Source organism: Ylistrum balloti, unplaced genomic scaffold, assembly GCF_031769215.1.
Source record: "Ylistrum balloti isolate Yb309-2 unplaced genomic scaffold, AGI_CSIRO_Ybal_v1 Utg369928, whole genome shotgun sequence".
Lineage (NCBI taxonomy): Eukaryota > Metazoa > Mollusca > Bivalvia > Pectinida > Pectinidae > Ylistrum > Ylistrum balloti.
Genome location: NW_026782042.1, coordinates 486518 through 505697, shown reverse-complemented (window position 1 = coordinate 505697; position 19180 = coordinate 486518). Strand labels below are relative to the sequence as shown.

General features: G+C 39.3%; 1 protein-coding gene across 2 annotated transcripts in view; it reads left to right on the top strand.

The window, feature by feature from the left end:
* Positions 1 to 10082: 10082 nt before the first annotated feature.
* LOC132547048 (uncharacterized) overlaps positions 10083 to 19180 on the top strand; it is a 102660-nt gene continuing 93562 nt past the window's right edge. For both annotated transcript variants that reach the window (XM_060210797.1, XM_060210796.1), the window contains exon 1: positions 10083 to 11200. In XM_060210797.1, the coding sequence (XP_060066780.1) occupies positions 10703 to 11200 (498 nt within the window). In that variant the 5' untranslated portion in view covers positions 10083 to 10702. The remainder of the gene's footprint in view (positions 11201 to 19180) is intronic.

Below are 19180 nucleotides of genomic sequence, written 5' to 3'. Positions count from 1 at the left end.
TAGATGTAAATCAAGCATTTTCAACTGTTTCCCAGGAAAATTGCTGAAAATTAAATTCAAACAAGTCGAAACTATTCATTAATATGAAACATCCGCATGTACGCAATCATTCAAATGATTTTGATGAAGCTTCTTTCTGATCATGATTGCCAAGGTAAACAAACTATTGCTTTCCTTAAGCTGGACATGTCTTACATCCAGACAGTTAAATGTATTAAATTTACAAGTATGAATGATCAGGTAACACAGCTGTTGTTTCACGCATTTAATATCAGTCAACAGTCAAACAGTGTTAGAACCTACAAGATGAACTGCTTCCCTCAGCCTTCCCAACACAGACGGGAAATAGGTTACAACTGTATATATACTGTCATTCACACCCACTGACAACATCAGAAAGTGTCCTTCAATATTTGCTATTTTTATCCTTCAAAATATGATAAAATATCAAATTTTTCAAAACATTTGAGGGTGTGAAGGCAATACAGTAAAAAAGCCCATTTCTTTAAACTCACAATACTGAAATACCCCCTAACCATCGAACTTTGTCCCGATTGAGGTCTTATATATTTCTTGTTATTGAACAAGGAATTCCTTGAACCATTATTCTGCAAATACTTCACATTTCTCATTTTTATCCCTCTCTCATAATCCCATTCTATTCATCAAATCAGTGTCAGGCTCGCTAAAAGTCATCCATCTGTTAACTGTGTCCAACTTGAGTGCACTCCGCCCCGAATGTGGAATCCACATTTTATTATCATCTGACCTTGTTGAAATAAGATGATGCCAAATTTCCATCATTCTATCTCGGCATGCATGGACACTAGACATCCATGGACACTAGACATCAATGGACACTAGACATCCATGGACACTAGACATCCATGGACACTAGACATCCATGGACACTAAGCATCCATGGACACTAAGCATTCATGGACACTAGACATCCATGGACACTCGGCATTCATGGACACTAGACATCCATGGACACTAGACATCCATGGACACTCGACACATGGACACTAGACATCCATGGACACTAGACATTCATGGACACTAGGCATCCATGGACACTAGACATCCATGGACACTAGGCATCCATAGACACTAGGTATTCATGGACACTAGACATCCATGGACACTAAGCATTCATGGACACTAGGCAATCATGGACACTCGGCATCCATGGACACTCAGCATCCATGGACACTAGGCATTCATGGACACTAGGCATTCATGAACTCTAGACATTCATGGACACTAGACATTCATGGACACTCAGCATTCATGGACACTAGGCATCCATGGACACTAGGCATCCATGGACACTAGACATCCATGGACACTAGACATTCATGGACACTCAGCATTCATGGACACTAGGCATTCATGGACACTAGACAACCATGGACACTAAGCATTCATGGACACTAGGCATCCATGGACACTAGGCATCCATGGACACTAGGCATTCATGGACTCTAAGCATTCATGGACACTAAGCATTCATGGAAGACCTTCTGTCTATGTCCAACCTCTGATTACTGGAATACCCTGTATTCCTTGAACTGTTGACACACCGGTAGTAACATAGGAATTTACTGGATATTTGTCCCCTAATTGGGATGAAATATAAGGATTGTGTCATGCATAAGAGGGAAATGTTGGCTGTGTAATCCATCTGAGGGAACATTTTATCTGTCCTAGATCTGTCCTCCATTAGAGGGAAATGTTTTTCTGTGTAATCCATTTGAGGGAACATTTTATCTGTCTTAGATCTGTCCTCCATTAGAGGGAAATGTTGGCTGTGTAGTCCATCTGAGGGAACATTTTATCTGTCCTAGATCTGTCCTCCATTAGAGGGAAATGTTGGCTGTGTAATCCATCTGAGAGAACATTTTATCTGTCCTAGATCTGTCCTCCATTAGAGGGAAATGTTGGCTGTGTAATCCATCTGAGAGAACATTTTATCTGTCCTAGATCTGTCCTCCATGAGAGGGAAATGTTTTTCTGTGTAGTCCATCTGAGGGAACATTTTATCTGTCCTAGATCTGTCCTCCATTAGAGGGAAATGTTGGCTGTGTAGTCCATCTGAGGGAACATTTTATCTGTCCTAGATCTGTCCTCCATTAGAGGGAAATGTTGGCTGTGTAATCCATCTGAGAGAACATTTTATCTGTCCTAGATCTGTCCTCCATTAGAGGGAAATGTTGGCTGTGTAGTCCATCTGAGAGAACATTTTATCTGTCCTAGATCTGTCCTCCATTAGAGGGAAATGTTGGCTGTGTAATCCATCTGAGAGAACATTTTATCTGTCCTAGATCTGTCCTCCATTAGAGGGAAATGTTGGCTGTGTAGTCCATCTGAGAGAACATTTTATCTGTCCTAGATCTGTCCTCCATTAGAGGGAAATGTTGGCTGTGTAATCCAACTGAAAGAACATTTTATCTGTCCTAGATCTGTCCTCCATTAGAGGGAAATGTTGGCTGTGTAATCCATCTGAGGGAACATTTTATCTGTCCTAGATCTGTCCTCCATTAGAGGGAAATGTTGGCTGTGTAATCCATCTGAGGGAACATTTTATCTGTCCTAGATCTGTCCTCCATTAGAGGGAAATGTTGGCTGTGTAATCCATCTGAGGGAACATTTTATCTGTCCTAGATCTGTCCTCCATTAGAGGGAAATGTTGGCTGTGTAATCCATCTGAGGGAACATTTTATCTGTCCTAGATCTGTCCTCCATTAGAGGGAAATGTTGGCTGTGTAATCCATCTGAGGGAACATTTTATCTGTCCTAGATCTGTCCTCTATTAGAGGAAAATGTTGGCTGTGTAATCCATCTGAGAGAACATTTTATCTGTCCTAGATCTGTCCTCCATTAGAGGGAAATGTTGGCTGTGTAATCCATCTGAGAGAACATTTTATCTGTCCTAGATCTGTCCTCCATTAGAGGGAAATGTTGGCTGTGTAATCCATCTGAGAGAACATTTTATCTGTCCTAGATCTGTCCTCCATTAGAGGGAAATGTTGGCTGTGTAATCCATCTGAGAGAACATTTTATCTGTCCTAGATCTGTCCTCCATGAGAGGGAAATGTTGGCTGTGTAATCCATCTGAGGGAACATTTTATCTGTCCTAGATCTGTCCTCCATTAGAGGGAAATGTTGGCTGTGTAGTCCATCTGAGGGAACATTTTATCTGTCCTAGATCTGTCCTCCATTAGAGGGAAATGTTGGCTGTGTAATCCATCTGAGAGAACATTTTATCTGTCCTAGATCTGTCCTCCATTAGAGGGAAATGTTGGCTGTGTAATCCATCTGAGAGAACATTTTATCTGTCACAGATCTGTCCTCCATTAGAGGGAAATGTTGGCTGTGTAGTCCATCTGAGAGAACATTTTATCTGTCCTAGATCTGTCCTCCATTAGAGGGAAATGTTGGCTGTGTAATCCATTTGAGAGAACATTTTATCTGTCCTAGATCTGTCCTCCATTAGAGGGAAGTGGTTTTGTCTTAAAGTATAGTATTGTCTATCATGTTCCAAATCAGAGAAAAATATTGTTGGGTACTTTTCACAGAAAGGAATTGCTACATGTTATCAATTAATCAGTTTTTCTTATTTTTATTAATTGAAGATGTCTATTAGTTAATGAGTTTGGTTGTGGTAATATATTTATCATCTATAATAACGACTGAATCACTACTGGCTAGGTATTACAACATCTGTCTATACACATGTTCTGGTTTACCTGGCTTTCAATACACCACACATATTTTTATAGCATTATTGTTTATCCATCAACAACACAATGAAATAATTTTCTCAGGAAGATAATTGTAATGTGAATTGGAATCTTCAAGTTTGATGGACTAAGTTTCTGTCCTGTATCTTACAGACTGATTCTTCTATTTATCACTACAACTTTCAACCCTAGATCAGACTTGATCTTGGTACCCACAGAAGATCCAGAATGTTTCATTCAAAGCAGTAAACATTTGACCTTTGAAGTAAGCTCAGTTTTTAGGGTTCTGGAAATAAAGTAAAAATAAAATTGTTACTGCTATAATTGATTTAATGATATATTGTTGTATAACAGTACACATATACACAGTACCACTGGAGGTGTAAACACTACACATATACACAGTACCACTGGAGGTGTATACACATATACACAGTACCACTGGAATCAACACTACACATATACACAGTACAGGATACAACACTACACATATACACAGTACCACTGGAGGTGTATCAACACTACACATATACACAGTACCATTGGAGGTGTGTCAACACTACACATATACACAGTACCACTGGAGGTGTGTCAACACTACACATATACACAGTACCAAAGGAGGTGTATCAACACTACACATATACACAGTACCACTGGAGGTGTATCAACACTACACATATACACAGTACCACTGGAGGTGTATCAACACTACACATATACCCAGTACCAAAGGAGGTGTATCAACACTACACATATACACAGTACCACTGGAGGTGTGTCAACACTACACATATACACAGTACCACTGGAGGTGTGTCAACACTACACATATACACAGTACCACTGGAGGTGTGTCAACACTACACATATACACAGTACCACTGGAGGTGTATCAACACTACACATATACACAGTACCACTGGAGGTGTATCAACACTACACATATACACAGTACACATATACACAGTACCACTGGAGGTGTATCAACACTACACATATACACAGTACCATTGGAGGTGTGTCAACACTACACATATACACAGTACCACTGGAGGTGTATCAACACTACACATATACACAGTACCACTGGAGGTGTATCAACACTACACATATACACAGTACCATTGGAGGTGTATCAACACTACACATATACACAGTACCACTGGAGGTGTGTCAACACTACACATATACACAGTACCACTGGAGGTGTGTCAACACTACACATAAACACAGTACCACTGGAGGTGTATCAACACTACACATATACACAGTACCACTGGAGGTGTATCAACACTACACATATACACAATACCACTGGAGGTGTATCAACACTACACATATACACAGTAACATTGGAGATGTATCAACACTACACATAAACACAGTACCATTGGAGGTGTATCAACACTACACATATACACAGTACCACTGGAGGTGTGTCAACACTACACATATACACAGTACCACTGGAGGTGTATCAACACTACACATATACACAGTACCACTGGAGGTGTGTCAACACTACACATATACACAGTACCTCTGGAGGTGTATCAACACTACACATATACACAGTACCACTGGAGGTGTGTCAACACTACACATATACACAGTACCACTGGAGGTGTGTCAACACTACACATATACACAGTACCACTGGAGGTGTGGTACCACTGGTGTGTCAACACTACACATATACACAGTACCACTGGAGGTGTATCAACACTACACATATACACAGTACCACTGGAGGTGTATCAACACTACACATATACACAGTACCACTGGAGGTGTATCAACACTACACATATACACAGTACCACTGGAGGTGTATCAACACTACACATATACACAGTACCACTGGAGGTGTATCAACACTACACATATACACAGTACCACTGGAGGTGTGTCAACACTACACATATACACAGTACCACTGGAGGTGTGTCAACACTACACATATACACAGTACCACTGGAGGTGTGTCAACACTACACATATACACACTGGAGGTGTGTCAACACTACACATATACACAGTACCACTGGAGGTGTGTCAACACTACACATATACACAGTACCACTGGAGGTGTGTCAACACTACACATATACACAGTACCACTGGAGGTGTGTCAACACTACACATATACACAGTACCACTGGAGGTGTGTCAACACTACACATATACACAGTACCACTGGAGGTGTATCAACACTACACATATACACAGTACCACTGGAGGTGTGTCAACACTACACATATACACAGTACCACTGGAGGTGTATCAACACTACACATATACACAGTACCACTGGAGGTGTGTACTACACACAGTACAACACAGTACCACAGGTGTGTCAACACACATATACACAGTACCACTGGAGGTGTGTCAACACTACACATATACACAGTACCACTGGAGGTGTGTCAACACTACACATATACACAGTACCACTGGAGGTGTGTCAACACTACACATATACACAGTACCACTGGAGGTGTATCAACACTACACATATACACAGTACCACTGGAGGTGTGTCAACACTACACATATACACAGTACCACTGGAGGTGTATCAACACTACACATAAACACAGTACCACTGGAGGTGTATCAACACTACACATATACACAGTACCACTGGAGGTGTATCAACACTACACATATACACAGTACCACTGGAGGTGTGTCAACACTACACATATACACAGTACCACTGGAGGTGTGTCAACACTACACATATACACAGTACCACTGGAGGTGTATCAACACTACACATATACACAGTACCACTGGAGGTGTGTCAACACTACACATATACACAGTACCACTGGAGGTGTGTCAACACTACACATATACACAGTACCACTGGAGGTGTAACACTCAATATACACAGTACACATGTATACACACACATATACACAGTACCACTGGAGGTGTGTCAACACTACACATATACACAGTACCACTGGAGGTGTATCAACACTACACATATACACAGTACCACTGGAGGTGTATCAACACTACACATATACACAGTACCACTGGAGGTGTGTCAACACTACACATATACACAGTACCACTGGAGGTGTATCAACACTACACATATACACAGTACCACTGGAGGTGTGTCAACACTACACATATACACAGTACCACTGGAGGTCAACACTACACATATACACAGTACCACTGGAGGTGTATCAACACTACACATATACACAGTACCACTGGAGGTGTGTCAACACTACACATATACACAGTACCACTGGAGGTGTATCAACACTACACATATACACAGTACCACTGGAGGTGTGTCAACACTACACATATACACAGTACCACTGGAGGTGTATCAACACTACACATATACACAGTACCACTGGACACATATACACAGTACCACTGGAGGTGTATCAACACTACACATATACACAGTACCACTGGAGGTGTATCAACACTACACATATACACAGTACCACTGGAGGTGTATCAACACTACACATATACACAGTACCACTGGAGGTGTATCAACACTACACATATACACAGTACCACTGGAGGTGTATCAACACTACACATATACACAGTACCACTGGAGGTGTATCAACACTACACATATACACAGTACCACTGGAGGTGTATCAACACTACACATATACACAGTACCACTGGAGGTGTATCAACACTACACATATACACAGTACCACTGGAGGTGTGTCAACACTACACATATACACAGTACCACTGGAGGTGTGTCAACACTACACATATACACAGTACCACTGGAGGTGTATCAACACTACACATATACACAGTACCACTGGAGGTGTGTCAACACTACACATCACAGTACCACTGGAGGTGTGTATACAACACTACACATATACACAGTACCACTGGAGGTGTGTCAACACTACACATATACACAGTACCACTGGAGGTGTGTCAACACTACACATATACACAGTACCACTGGAGGTGTGTCAACACTACACATATACACAGTACCACTGGAGGTGTATCAACACTACACATATACACAGTACCACTGGAGGTGTATCAACACTACACATATACACAGTACCACTGGACTGGAGGTGTATCAACACTACACATATACACAGTACCACTGGAGGTGTGTCAACACTACACATATACACATACCACTGGAGGTGTGTCACACATATACACAGTACCACTGGAGGTGTATCAACACTACACATATACACAGTACCACTGGAGGTGTATCAACACTACACATATACACAGTACCACTGGAGGTGTATTGGTTGTCAGATTTGATCATATGATGTCTTCTTGATGTTCCAGAAGCATTGGATAGTAATTAGAATTTGTTGAAATGTCTGGTTATGTTGTCAACTGGCATATGGATTAGTACTGTATGTAGGGTGGTACTCAAAGTTATGTTCAAATAAAAACAGTTGAGTTCTGCTTGATGTTTATCAGTTGATAAATGCTTTGGGTGGGTCTCATTGTAGGCATGTAGATAAATGTGTTGGATGTGAACATGGCGTGGAAATATATCTATATGTTTAGTATGCTCAATGTATTTGGGAAGATAGTGTATTGATATAGAGGTCCCCATGGCCATTACAGCAAGAACACAAAATCTCAAAAGTCAGCCATTACCACTGTATATATCCTGTGATAGGGAGATATATTGTCAGTATCACTATAGCGTAGTCACTCAAGCGTTACGATATCTTCTGTATGGTCAACCAGGCGTACAACTTCCTGTAACAGCTTCCAGAGAATCACGTTATGGTTACAGACCCCTAAAATGTTGATGTTGCTAATTCCTGTTGTAGTATTAAGTTATCAAAGGCCTTTATATGCTAATTGGAAAATTGTGCTCATTCAAGCATTTCTTGTAAATTGAATTTTAAAGAATGTAATTTGAAATGAGCATTAAGATTGTTGCCACAGGTAAACTGATTTTCTGATTAACTGAGGAATATAGTATAGAAATATGATGTAATTAATATTGAACTTTGTTGAATTAGAAAATTCTGCTACCTTTTCATATGGTTATTATGGTGACCATAAAAAGAGGAAGGACCTTTTTAAGAAGTATGTCAATGACTGATGCTTTGATGGAAATCTTGTGTTGTAGCGATGAGACAGTTGTAATTTTCTAAAACACTGATCATATTCCATAGGGAATACATCATCAGTTGAGATAAGCAGATTTCAAATCAAAACCTGAGCATATCAACATGATAATTTTATGAATTTCAAGGGAATCCTGAAACAGGCATAGATTCATATACCAAAAGGTAAGCCACAATTAGGGATTACTTCAACATGTTTTCTTGTTTTTGTAATATAAACATAAAAATTGCTGATGATTGAAAATTATTCTGTCAATATTGAACTACAGATTTTCGATTAACAACGAATGTGCTTAACCTTGATAGTGACCTCTTGGAATAACTCTGTATCTGTAAACCTTTTCTTTGTGTGGTCCATATTGTTCTAGTCCCCCCCTTAAATTCAATATGATGCATCCCTCCTCTTCTCCAAGTATGTGTACATCTGTTCAAGTCTAATTCCAGGGTTCTTTTGTTTAAAAATCTGTTTCTAAATAATGTTCAAGCTGGATTTATTTTGGACCTTGTTCCTATAGTAACCATTTCTATAATGTCTATGTTGGATGTTACTAAAGTAACCATTTCTATAATGTCCATGTTGGATGTTACTAACGTTACCATTTCTATAATGTCCATGTTGGATGTTACTAACGTTACCATTTCTATAATGTCCATGTTGGATGTTTTTTTTCTATTGTGAAACTATTTTTATACATAGACTATCTATTGTATCAAATGTTTGTTGTGAAATCCAGTACAATTGTGGCCCTGTCTTTAACAATTAACCTTTCCCCATCACTATGTTTATCTATGACCTATTCCTGTTTATACCTCTCTGTTATGCCCCCCTCCTGGGTCTGTTATTAAGTGTGTTCCATGACCTGACCCTATAATGCCCTTTCCCTCCCTTACTGTATAAGACTTCTCTGTTATGCCCTCCTCCTTGGTTTATTGTGAAACCTGTACCTAAATTGTTCCTTGTGTGTAAGGGCCCTCTCTCTACACTGTCAGTTGTCCCCTAACAGGTGATAGTAAGGAGAAATGATGGGGGTTTGTAGATAGGTTGGGTAATGTTTGGAGGTGGTGAGCTGGATGTGTATTATAATGGAGTACATATGGATAACATGCAGACATAATCTACTCCACAATACATCAGTGTTGTATGGGGGTGTTCCCAAAATAGCAGTACCTGCTGTAACTACCCCAGGCTGGTACACCGGAGCCTGACACAGCACTGACAACGCCACCAGCCTGCTACGCTTTGCTCCTCCATGCTGGTGGAGATAGATGTACAACTAATATTGAGACACACTCATTTTCGAGATCATTGATAAACTGCCTCTGGCTCTGTTTGGCTGGCTGGGATGTAAAAATATCTTTCTTATGTAATCCAGTGCTTGTAGTTTTAGGATCAGTTTATTTATAAAGCAGGGTTTTCGTAGTTTTTTTTTTTTGAGACCCTAAGTGTGGATAGATCATGAGAGCAAGGACATGATCTACTGCAGTAGTCATTTATAGCCTTTGGGAGATTAACCCACAGTATGGCTCATCAGCCAGGTATCGATGTGTGATTTCATGGGAAAATAACCTGGTACTTATATAGATTTAACTCACCTGGAAACACAGGTGTGCTGATTGGAATACTTACCTGGTGTCTATCTTGCTGTATTCTTTAAAGCAGAAGAATTTTATTTCGTGCTGTTGGAGGTGATTTTCTACGGTTTCAACATGCTGTCATTGTTTTTCGATATTTGCCAAATTTTTTCTACATATATGTGAAGTGTTTTGTTGTAAGGAAATATACAATTCTTTGTGAAAATTTGGGTGAAGAATATGCCAACATACGAATCTGAAAGGCCAAATCATCAGTCAACTAGTCCAGAATCCTCAGGTGTGAGGCAAAAAAAAGTAGGAGGAGGGCATGGTAAGGCTCGGCAAGATAATCAGCTTCAACGTCAAGCTTCTATGACAAGGGAAGGGGGACACGAGGACAAGATTCGCCGCCAGATGCACAAACAGGAGAGTAAAGACAGTGGTATTGTAACTGAAATGTACACTCGTCCTAAAGACTTCCCTGATACCTCTAGTCACCATAACAAGGGAGCTGTCTCCAAAGATCTGGCCTCGCCACGGTCCGATAATAGTAGTAGTAAAGACATGCCTAAAGAAATGACACGCTCAGAAAAGGGGGGCAGTTCAAAACCTCGCAGGACTGAGTCAGCCAAACGGTCATCCAGTCTTAAAGGAAGCAGTAAAAAACGAAGTGGTAGTTTGAAACATACGTCAGCAGAAGCGGACCACCAAGCCCATGGAGGGCCGGAAGAGTCAGAGGTGAGTCTAGCATGATATCTGTGTAATTCTGTCTTTCTCTTCACTTTCAGAAACTTAGCCAATCACCTGTACGCAAAAGTATATGAGACACAAGAAGATATGTGTCGAAAACGAAACGAAATACGAATAGCTAACATGCAATTAGCTGCTGTGAGGGCCCAGGTATGTAATGTTTGTTATGTTGCTATGTTGTTAGTGGTGTTGTTGAATGTTGTTCTTTTGATGTTTGATGACCAGTAAGTAAAATCTACCAAACAAGATAAAAAATGATCTGGAGATATGGTTACATGAATCAAGTAAGTTAGCTGCATTAAAGCACCCCTGTAACTCACCAGCTATTTAAAATTCAGTGAAAATTTGATTTCAAAATTTCAACAATAAATTTTTTACCCAACTTATTGTTCGCAAAAAAAAAAATTCCAAAGGGAAATCACGACTTCTGTATAATTTGTATCCTGGTATTCAGATAAATGGAAACCGTGGGACATAAAGGACCACTGTTAATGAAACATTTTAGAAAGGAAATCATCCACAAGCAAACAGAAATGTCTCTAATTCAAACTGTTAATAAGAACACCATTATTTTAAAACAATGCTTTTAAATGTGTGACAATCGCTTTTGACATTACCATCCATTCAATTGTTGTCAAATATTCCTGACAACACAGCTGGGTAAAAGATCGACAGTTAATTAGAACAATACTCTTATTATAACCAGACAATTCTAGTCTCATTTTTGAAACTAACTTCTTCTAGCCTGAATATTTCTTTTTAGCGATATTTGAAAGTAAAAATAAAAACCATTTCTAGTTAAAATTCTACCAACAGTTTCAGTTATAAACTGACATACTTCTGTCTACTCAGATCAGCTGAGTTCGCTAGGGTAAAAAAAATTACAAATAATTACATCTGTGATGAGGGTATTATTTGAGTCAGTTTTGATGTTAAATGTCATTCCAAGCACAAATTGTGGTGATTATAGCAGATATATAATGATGGTAGGTAACAGTGTTTCAGTCACTTGTACAATATGCTGCTGGTAGAAGTTTAACGAAGGCATGGGTTTTAATGTTACTACTTAAAGGTTTTGCGCCATTAATTGTAAAACTACAGATGCTCTTCATGAGAAGCAGTCATTGGATTGCTATACATATAAGCATTTTGGATAAAAAAGTTGAGTCTTTTGTTTTTTACGTTTTCACTTTTAATGGGGGAGGGTTTTTGGGAGATATTAATCATCTCCATCTGTCTGGTACAGTGTCATATCTTCTCAATATATTATGTTTATTTTCACACAACATGAAGATCTACTTCATACCTGATCAAATTCTGGTTACCATAGGAACAAGGACATTCATGTCTTAGACTGTTTTAGTGTTTTTAACCAATCCATGTTTACTTGACAAAGGAGATCTCTGCCTTTGTATCTTTATACAGGGACTGGTGACTTAGTTGTTGTAAACACATATATATGCCATAAGAAATATTTCTAACTACACCTGTACAGGCATGCAAACTTCAAATCTGGTCCACTTTCTGCTTTGTTAAAGAAATGAATTGTCAACAAAATTTCAGCCCCGTTAGATGTTACACTATTGCATTTAATTTTCATTATGCCTTACTTTTTAGTTTTCAGATTTTTAGCAAATTTCTGATACCAGTTGTTCCCAATTTCCTTGACTACCGATCATAGAAAAAAAAATCTTTTTTTTTTTCTAATAAATGCTATGTGGAGCTAGGATGGTATCCATTTTGACGTAAATCAGTGAGATTTAAATGAAGAAAAATGAACATGCTGGTTGTTATTAGCAGAGAAAGGGTGTAGGCTTGGATTGTATAATGAAATAAGTGCAACATTTCTAAAAGCTTTCATGAAAACTCCTTCCATATGGTTCCAATGTAGTGTCACTGACAACATGAGAAACAAAGATTGATTGTATACTGTCTGTTTCTATTAAGGTGTAGACATTGAATGAAGTAAAAACCTTTACTGGTCATGGCTGTAGTCTACAGGAATATATAGACCCATCCTAAAACTGACCCCATCCTTCAGTACAAGAATCTATATAGACCCATCCTAAAGCTGACCCCATCCTTCAGTACAGGAATCTATATAGACCCATCCTAAAGCTGACCCCATCTGTCAGTACAGGATTCTATACAGACCTATACTCAAGCTGACCCCATCCTTCAGTACAAGAATCTATATAGACCCATCCTAAAGCTGACCCCATCCTTCAGTACAGGAATCTATATAGACCCATCCTAAAGCTGACCCCATCCTTCAGTACAGGTATCTATATAGACCCATCCTAAAGCTGACCCCACCCTCCAGTACAGGAATCTATATAGACCTATACTCAAGCTGACCCCATCCTTCAGTACAGGAATCTATATAGACCCATCCTAAAGCTGACCCTACCCTCCAGTACAGGAATCTATATAGACCTATACTCAAGCTGACCCCATCCTTCAGTACAGGAATCTATATAGACCCATCCTAAAGCTGACCCCATCCTTCAGTACAGGTATCTATATAGACCCATCCTAAAGCTGACCCCATCTGTCAGTACAGGTATCTATATAGACCCATCCTAAAACTGACCCAATCCTTCAGTACAGGTAGCTATATAGACCCATCCTAAAGCTGACCCCACCCTCCAGTACAGGATTCTATATAGACCTATACTCAAGCTGACCCCATCCTTCAGTACAAGGAATCTATATAGACCCATAATTCAGCTGATAGGGACAGCTAACAATGATGCTGCACCCAAGATGTGTCCTAAGTTGACCCTGGTCTTAAGTCAGTGATCTGACATTCCACACTTAATAATTAACAGTAGCGGTCAGTATCCACACAGTTCCTACATATGTTGTGAAAACAGAGCAGGAGTTTATACCATGTAGAGGCTGTCTTGGCCGTTAATAGGATAACATCAGTATGGTATTGATAGCTGATTCTATGTGATAATAACAAGGATTGTTGTTCATGGCCCTATAATTATGTTACAGGGTCTTCTGTCCTTAGCGTACTGTAAGAGGATTTTCACTGATTTTAAGCAATTTTACTGATTGCAAGCTTCATGGTTTCATTTCTGTTTCAAAGAAAGTTTGCACATTGATTAAATAGCATCATTGAAGGAGAAACCCCTAAGTAAGCTATTTATAGAATTTTGATGTATAAAGAGAACTTTAATCAACAGTATTATTATAATTAAGCAGGTCCTGTGGTTCATTTGACTATCTAATTAGTAAACAATGTAACTTTGTAATATTGACTTTACTTTAGGAAATCCAGGGAGCTAATGACAGGGATCAGTAGCAGAGTTATTTCCGTGAAGAGTCATTATTCAAAATTTTGTTATAAAATCATAGAAAAACTCCTTGAAAATTGAACTGACAGATTAATCCATTTCATAATGTTTGTATAGAATGTTTCCTGTTTGTATGAAGATCTTGGTGAAACAATATCCATGACAAAACACTAGAAAACTCTAGAAGTTCTTGTTAAAATTCTGATGATTATCAGAACAATCTCACCAACAATTTTAGTCCAGATTGTCAAAATTTGATTTCATTTAATCATGTAAATGGTATAGTTACATCTCCTACAGTATTAAGGCAGGGAACAGTACGTTCGTTAATTCTGTATATATCAAGTTTCAATTACAAGTACTTCCGACTTTTTCAGTGAAATTTCCCTGTCTATGTAAGCTGGCCATGCTGAACTACTACTGTTAAGCCAAGGGAGTGGGATTTAGTGGGAAAGTCTAAGGTTCCACTAATCACTTTCCCCTTTCTAAACTCACTGTCAAGTCCCCAGCCAACTGTTGATCACTGCCAGACTATTTCTATAGTCAATAATAGCACAGTCCTGACAAAATGTCAGCATGTCCCAGGCCGATCACACTAACTATGAAATAAGAGTAGAAAGCCTTAGATGTTTGGGGTCCACAAGAACAAGATTGGAAAAGGACCATTACTGAATGTGTTATAAAAAATACACACAAGGTGGTTTATTACAGTAGTTACTGTAGTAAATACCCCTCTGGATTTTGTAGGCACGACGGCTCATTGTAGTGATAAGTTACTGTAATAACTAACCCACTAGATATTACAGGCAATGGTGTTCATTACAGTATCTACTGTAATAACTAACCCACTAGATATTACAGACAATGGTGTTCATTACAGTAGTTACTGTAATAACTAACCCACTAGATATTACAGACAATGGTGTTCATTACAGTAGTTACTGTAATAACTAACCCACTAGATATTACAGACAATGGTGTTCATTACAGTATCTACTGTAATAACTAACCCACTAGATATTACAGACAATGGTGTTCATTACAGTAGTTACTGTAATAACTAACCCACTAGATATTACAGGCAATGGTGTTCATTACAGTAGTTACTGTAATAACTAACCCACTAGATATTACAGACAATGGTGTTCATTACAGTAGTCTACTAACCCACTAGTAGTGGTGTTCATTAATACCTGTAATAACCCCACTTTGGATTTTCATTACAGTAGGTAATAACAACCCACTAGATATTACAGACAATGGTGTTCATTACAGTAGTGATAAGTTACTGTAATAACTAACCCACTAGATATTACAGACAATGGTGTTCATTACAGTATCTACTGTAGTAAATACCCCTCTGGATTTTGTAGGCAGGATGGCTCATTGTAGTGATAAGTTACTGTAATAACTAACCCACTAGATATTACAGACAATGGTGTTCATTACAGTAGTTACTGTAATAACTAACCCACTAGATATTACAGACAATGGTGTTCATTACAGTAGTTACTGTAATAACTAACCCACTAGATATTACAGGCAATGGTGTTCATTACAGTAGTTACTGTAATAACTAACCCATTATTACAGTAATGTGATAAGTAGTTACTGTAATAACTAACCCACTAGATATTACAGACAATGGTGTTCATTACAGTAGTTACTGTAATAACTAACCCACTAGATATTACAGACAATGGTGTTCATTACAGTATCTACTGTAGTAAATACCCCTCTGGATTTTGTAGGCAGGACGGCTCATTGTAGTGATAAGTTACTGTAATAACTAACCCACTAGATATTACAGACAATGGTGTTCATTACAGTATCTACTGTAGTAAATACCCCTCTGGATTTTGTAGGCAGGACGGCTCATTGTAGTGATAAGTTACTGTAATAACTAACCCACTAGATATTACAGACAATGGTGTTCATTACAGTAGTTACTGTAATAACTAACCCACTAGATATTACAGGCAATGGTGTTCATTACAGTAGTTACTGTAATAACTACCCAACTGCATATTACAGGCAGGGTGACTCCTTACCATAGTTATTGTAATAAGTACCCCACTGTATATATTACAGTGATGATAATCATTGTCACCACTTTTATCGTAATGTTTGCCTTTTTAGTAACTCACAGATCTGACTGACTACTCGCTTATCATGATGATTTCTGCTGAACTTATTATATAAAATGATGTTGGAATACATTCTTCTTTATGTGGCTCTGGGGTATACATGAAACCCATATATTATATAAGTTACGTTATCAAACTTCTGCAACATAGACAATATAACTACTAACTACTAACTATACGTCTTAATGGCTAGAAGGCTGAACAGTTCCTTTTTTCATACATGTAAAAGATAATGTCTGCCTTGGAATCAACTTTACATTTTTATCCAATTTACAAGAGATCCCAGTAGTGAAGGGAGCCCCAGGCTACAGTAGTGTTATAACTGATAGTCTTGTAATGTTCAGGAATCGCTAACACAGGCCTCACTAACTCAATAATAACAGTATTCAGCAGCCGTATCTTTATTTTTATTGACACTTAAAACTTAATAATTTTGTGAACTTGATAATCGTCTCAGGAGTATTAAAGTGAAAATACTTTTTCAGTTGGTTGTGGCAGAATTAAGAAAAGTGCATCAAATATTTGAACTTTTTGTGAATGGATGAGGTTGATCATGCTTTTATAATTGTCAGCTGTTCTGGTGCACTAACTCAGCACTTTATAATATCTAGCTGAAATCATTAATCAGCTTCAGCAGATTTTATATCCAGGCTTTCTTTCTGTTACAGTGCAAACTGCCTGTTTAACAGACTTTTAAGTCAAGCAGGAAAAAAATCACTCTCCAAGTTCATTAGGGAGAATGTTATGTTCACTCAGGTGAATCTGTAATCCAGATATCTTCACTCAGGTGAAACTATTACCCTAATATCAACAATTTTCATTATAATGATGTAAAACCAAAACCAAATTGGAATTCCTGTAAGATTTCATGGATGAAGGGATGTATGATCTAACCCGCTTCTATTTTAGCCAAATCCTAATCACTCCTTATGAAGGACTCTTAGGAATTCTAATGTTGGGATTGCTTCATATCTAGATATCGCTTTAATATTGGAAAAATAGAGAAAATCCTGGTGGTAACACTACATCACCTCTCTTACTACTGATCCACAAAGCACAGTTACAGATCTGCCAAATACTAATGCTAATCCACCCAGTCCCACTATTGATCCACCCAGTACTACCACTGTTCCACCCAGTTCTACCACTGTTCCACCCAGTACTATCACTGTTCCACTCAGTACTACCACTGTTCCACCCAGTTCTACCACTGTTCCACCCAGTACTACCACTGTTCCACCCAGTACTATCACTGTTCCACTCAGTACTACCACTGTTCCGCCCAGTACTACCACTGTTCCACCCAATCCCACTATTGATCCACCCAGTACTACCACTGTTCCACCCAGTACTACCACTGTTCCACCCAGTTCTACCACTGTTCCACCCAGTACTACCACTGTTCCACCCAGTTCTACCACTGTTCCACCCAGTACTACCACTGTTCCACCCAGTTCTACCACTGTTCCACCAAGTACTACCACTGTTCCACTCAGTACTACCACTGTTCCACCCAGTACTACCACTGTTCCACCCAGTACTACCACTGTACCACTCAGTACTACCACTGTTCCACTCAGTACTACCACTGTTCCACCCAGTCCCACTATTGATCCATCCAGTTCTACCACTGTTTCACCCAGTTCTACCACTGTTCCACCCAGTACTACCACTGTACCACTCAGTACTACCACTGTTCCACTCAGTACTACCGCTGTTCCACCCAGTCCCACTATTGATCCATCCAGTTCTACCACTGTTTCACCCAGTTCTACCACTGTTCCACCCAGTACTACCACTGTACCACTCAGTACTACCACTGTTCCACTCAGTACTACCGCTGTTCCACCCAGTCCCACTATTGATCCATCCAGTTCTACCACTGTTCCACCCAGTTCTACCACTGTTCCACCCAGTCCTACCACTGTTCCACCCAGTACTACCACTGTTCCACCCAGTTCTACCACTGTTCCACCCAGTACTGCCACTGTTCCATCCAGTACTACCACTGTTCCACTCAGTACTACCGCTGTTCCACCGAGTCCATCTATTGATCCATCCAGTTCTACCACTGTTCCACCCAGTTCTACCACTGTTCCACCCAGTCCTACCACTGTTCCACCCAGTACTACCGCTGTTCCACCCAGTTCTACCACTGTTCCACCTAGTACTGCCACTGTTCCACCCAGTACTACCGCTGTTCCACCCAATGCTACCGCTGTTCCACCCAGTGCTACCACTGTTCCACCCAGTGCTACTACTGATCCACCCAAGCAATAACTGATCCTCTCAGTCCTACTGTCAGTCACCCAGTACTACCACTGTTCCACTCAGTCCTTCTGGTGATCCACCCCTCTTGTTAGTGATCCACACAGCACCACTAAAAATCTTTCTGTTTATATAGTAAGTGTGGATCCATGCGGTGAAGACCAGCAGTAGATTTATGGCAATAAGATCTAACCTTCCCTTCAACTCCTTACAAAACATAATCTCCTTCAGTATTTTGATGCTGGAAT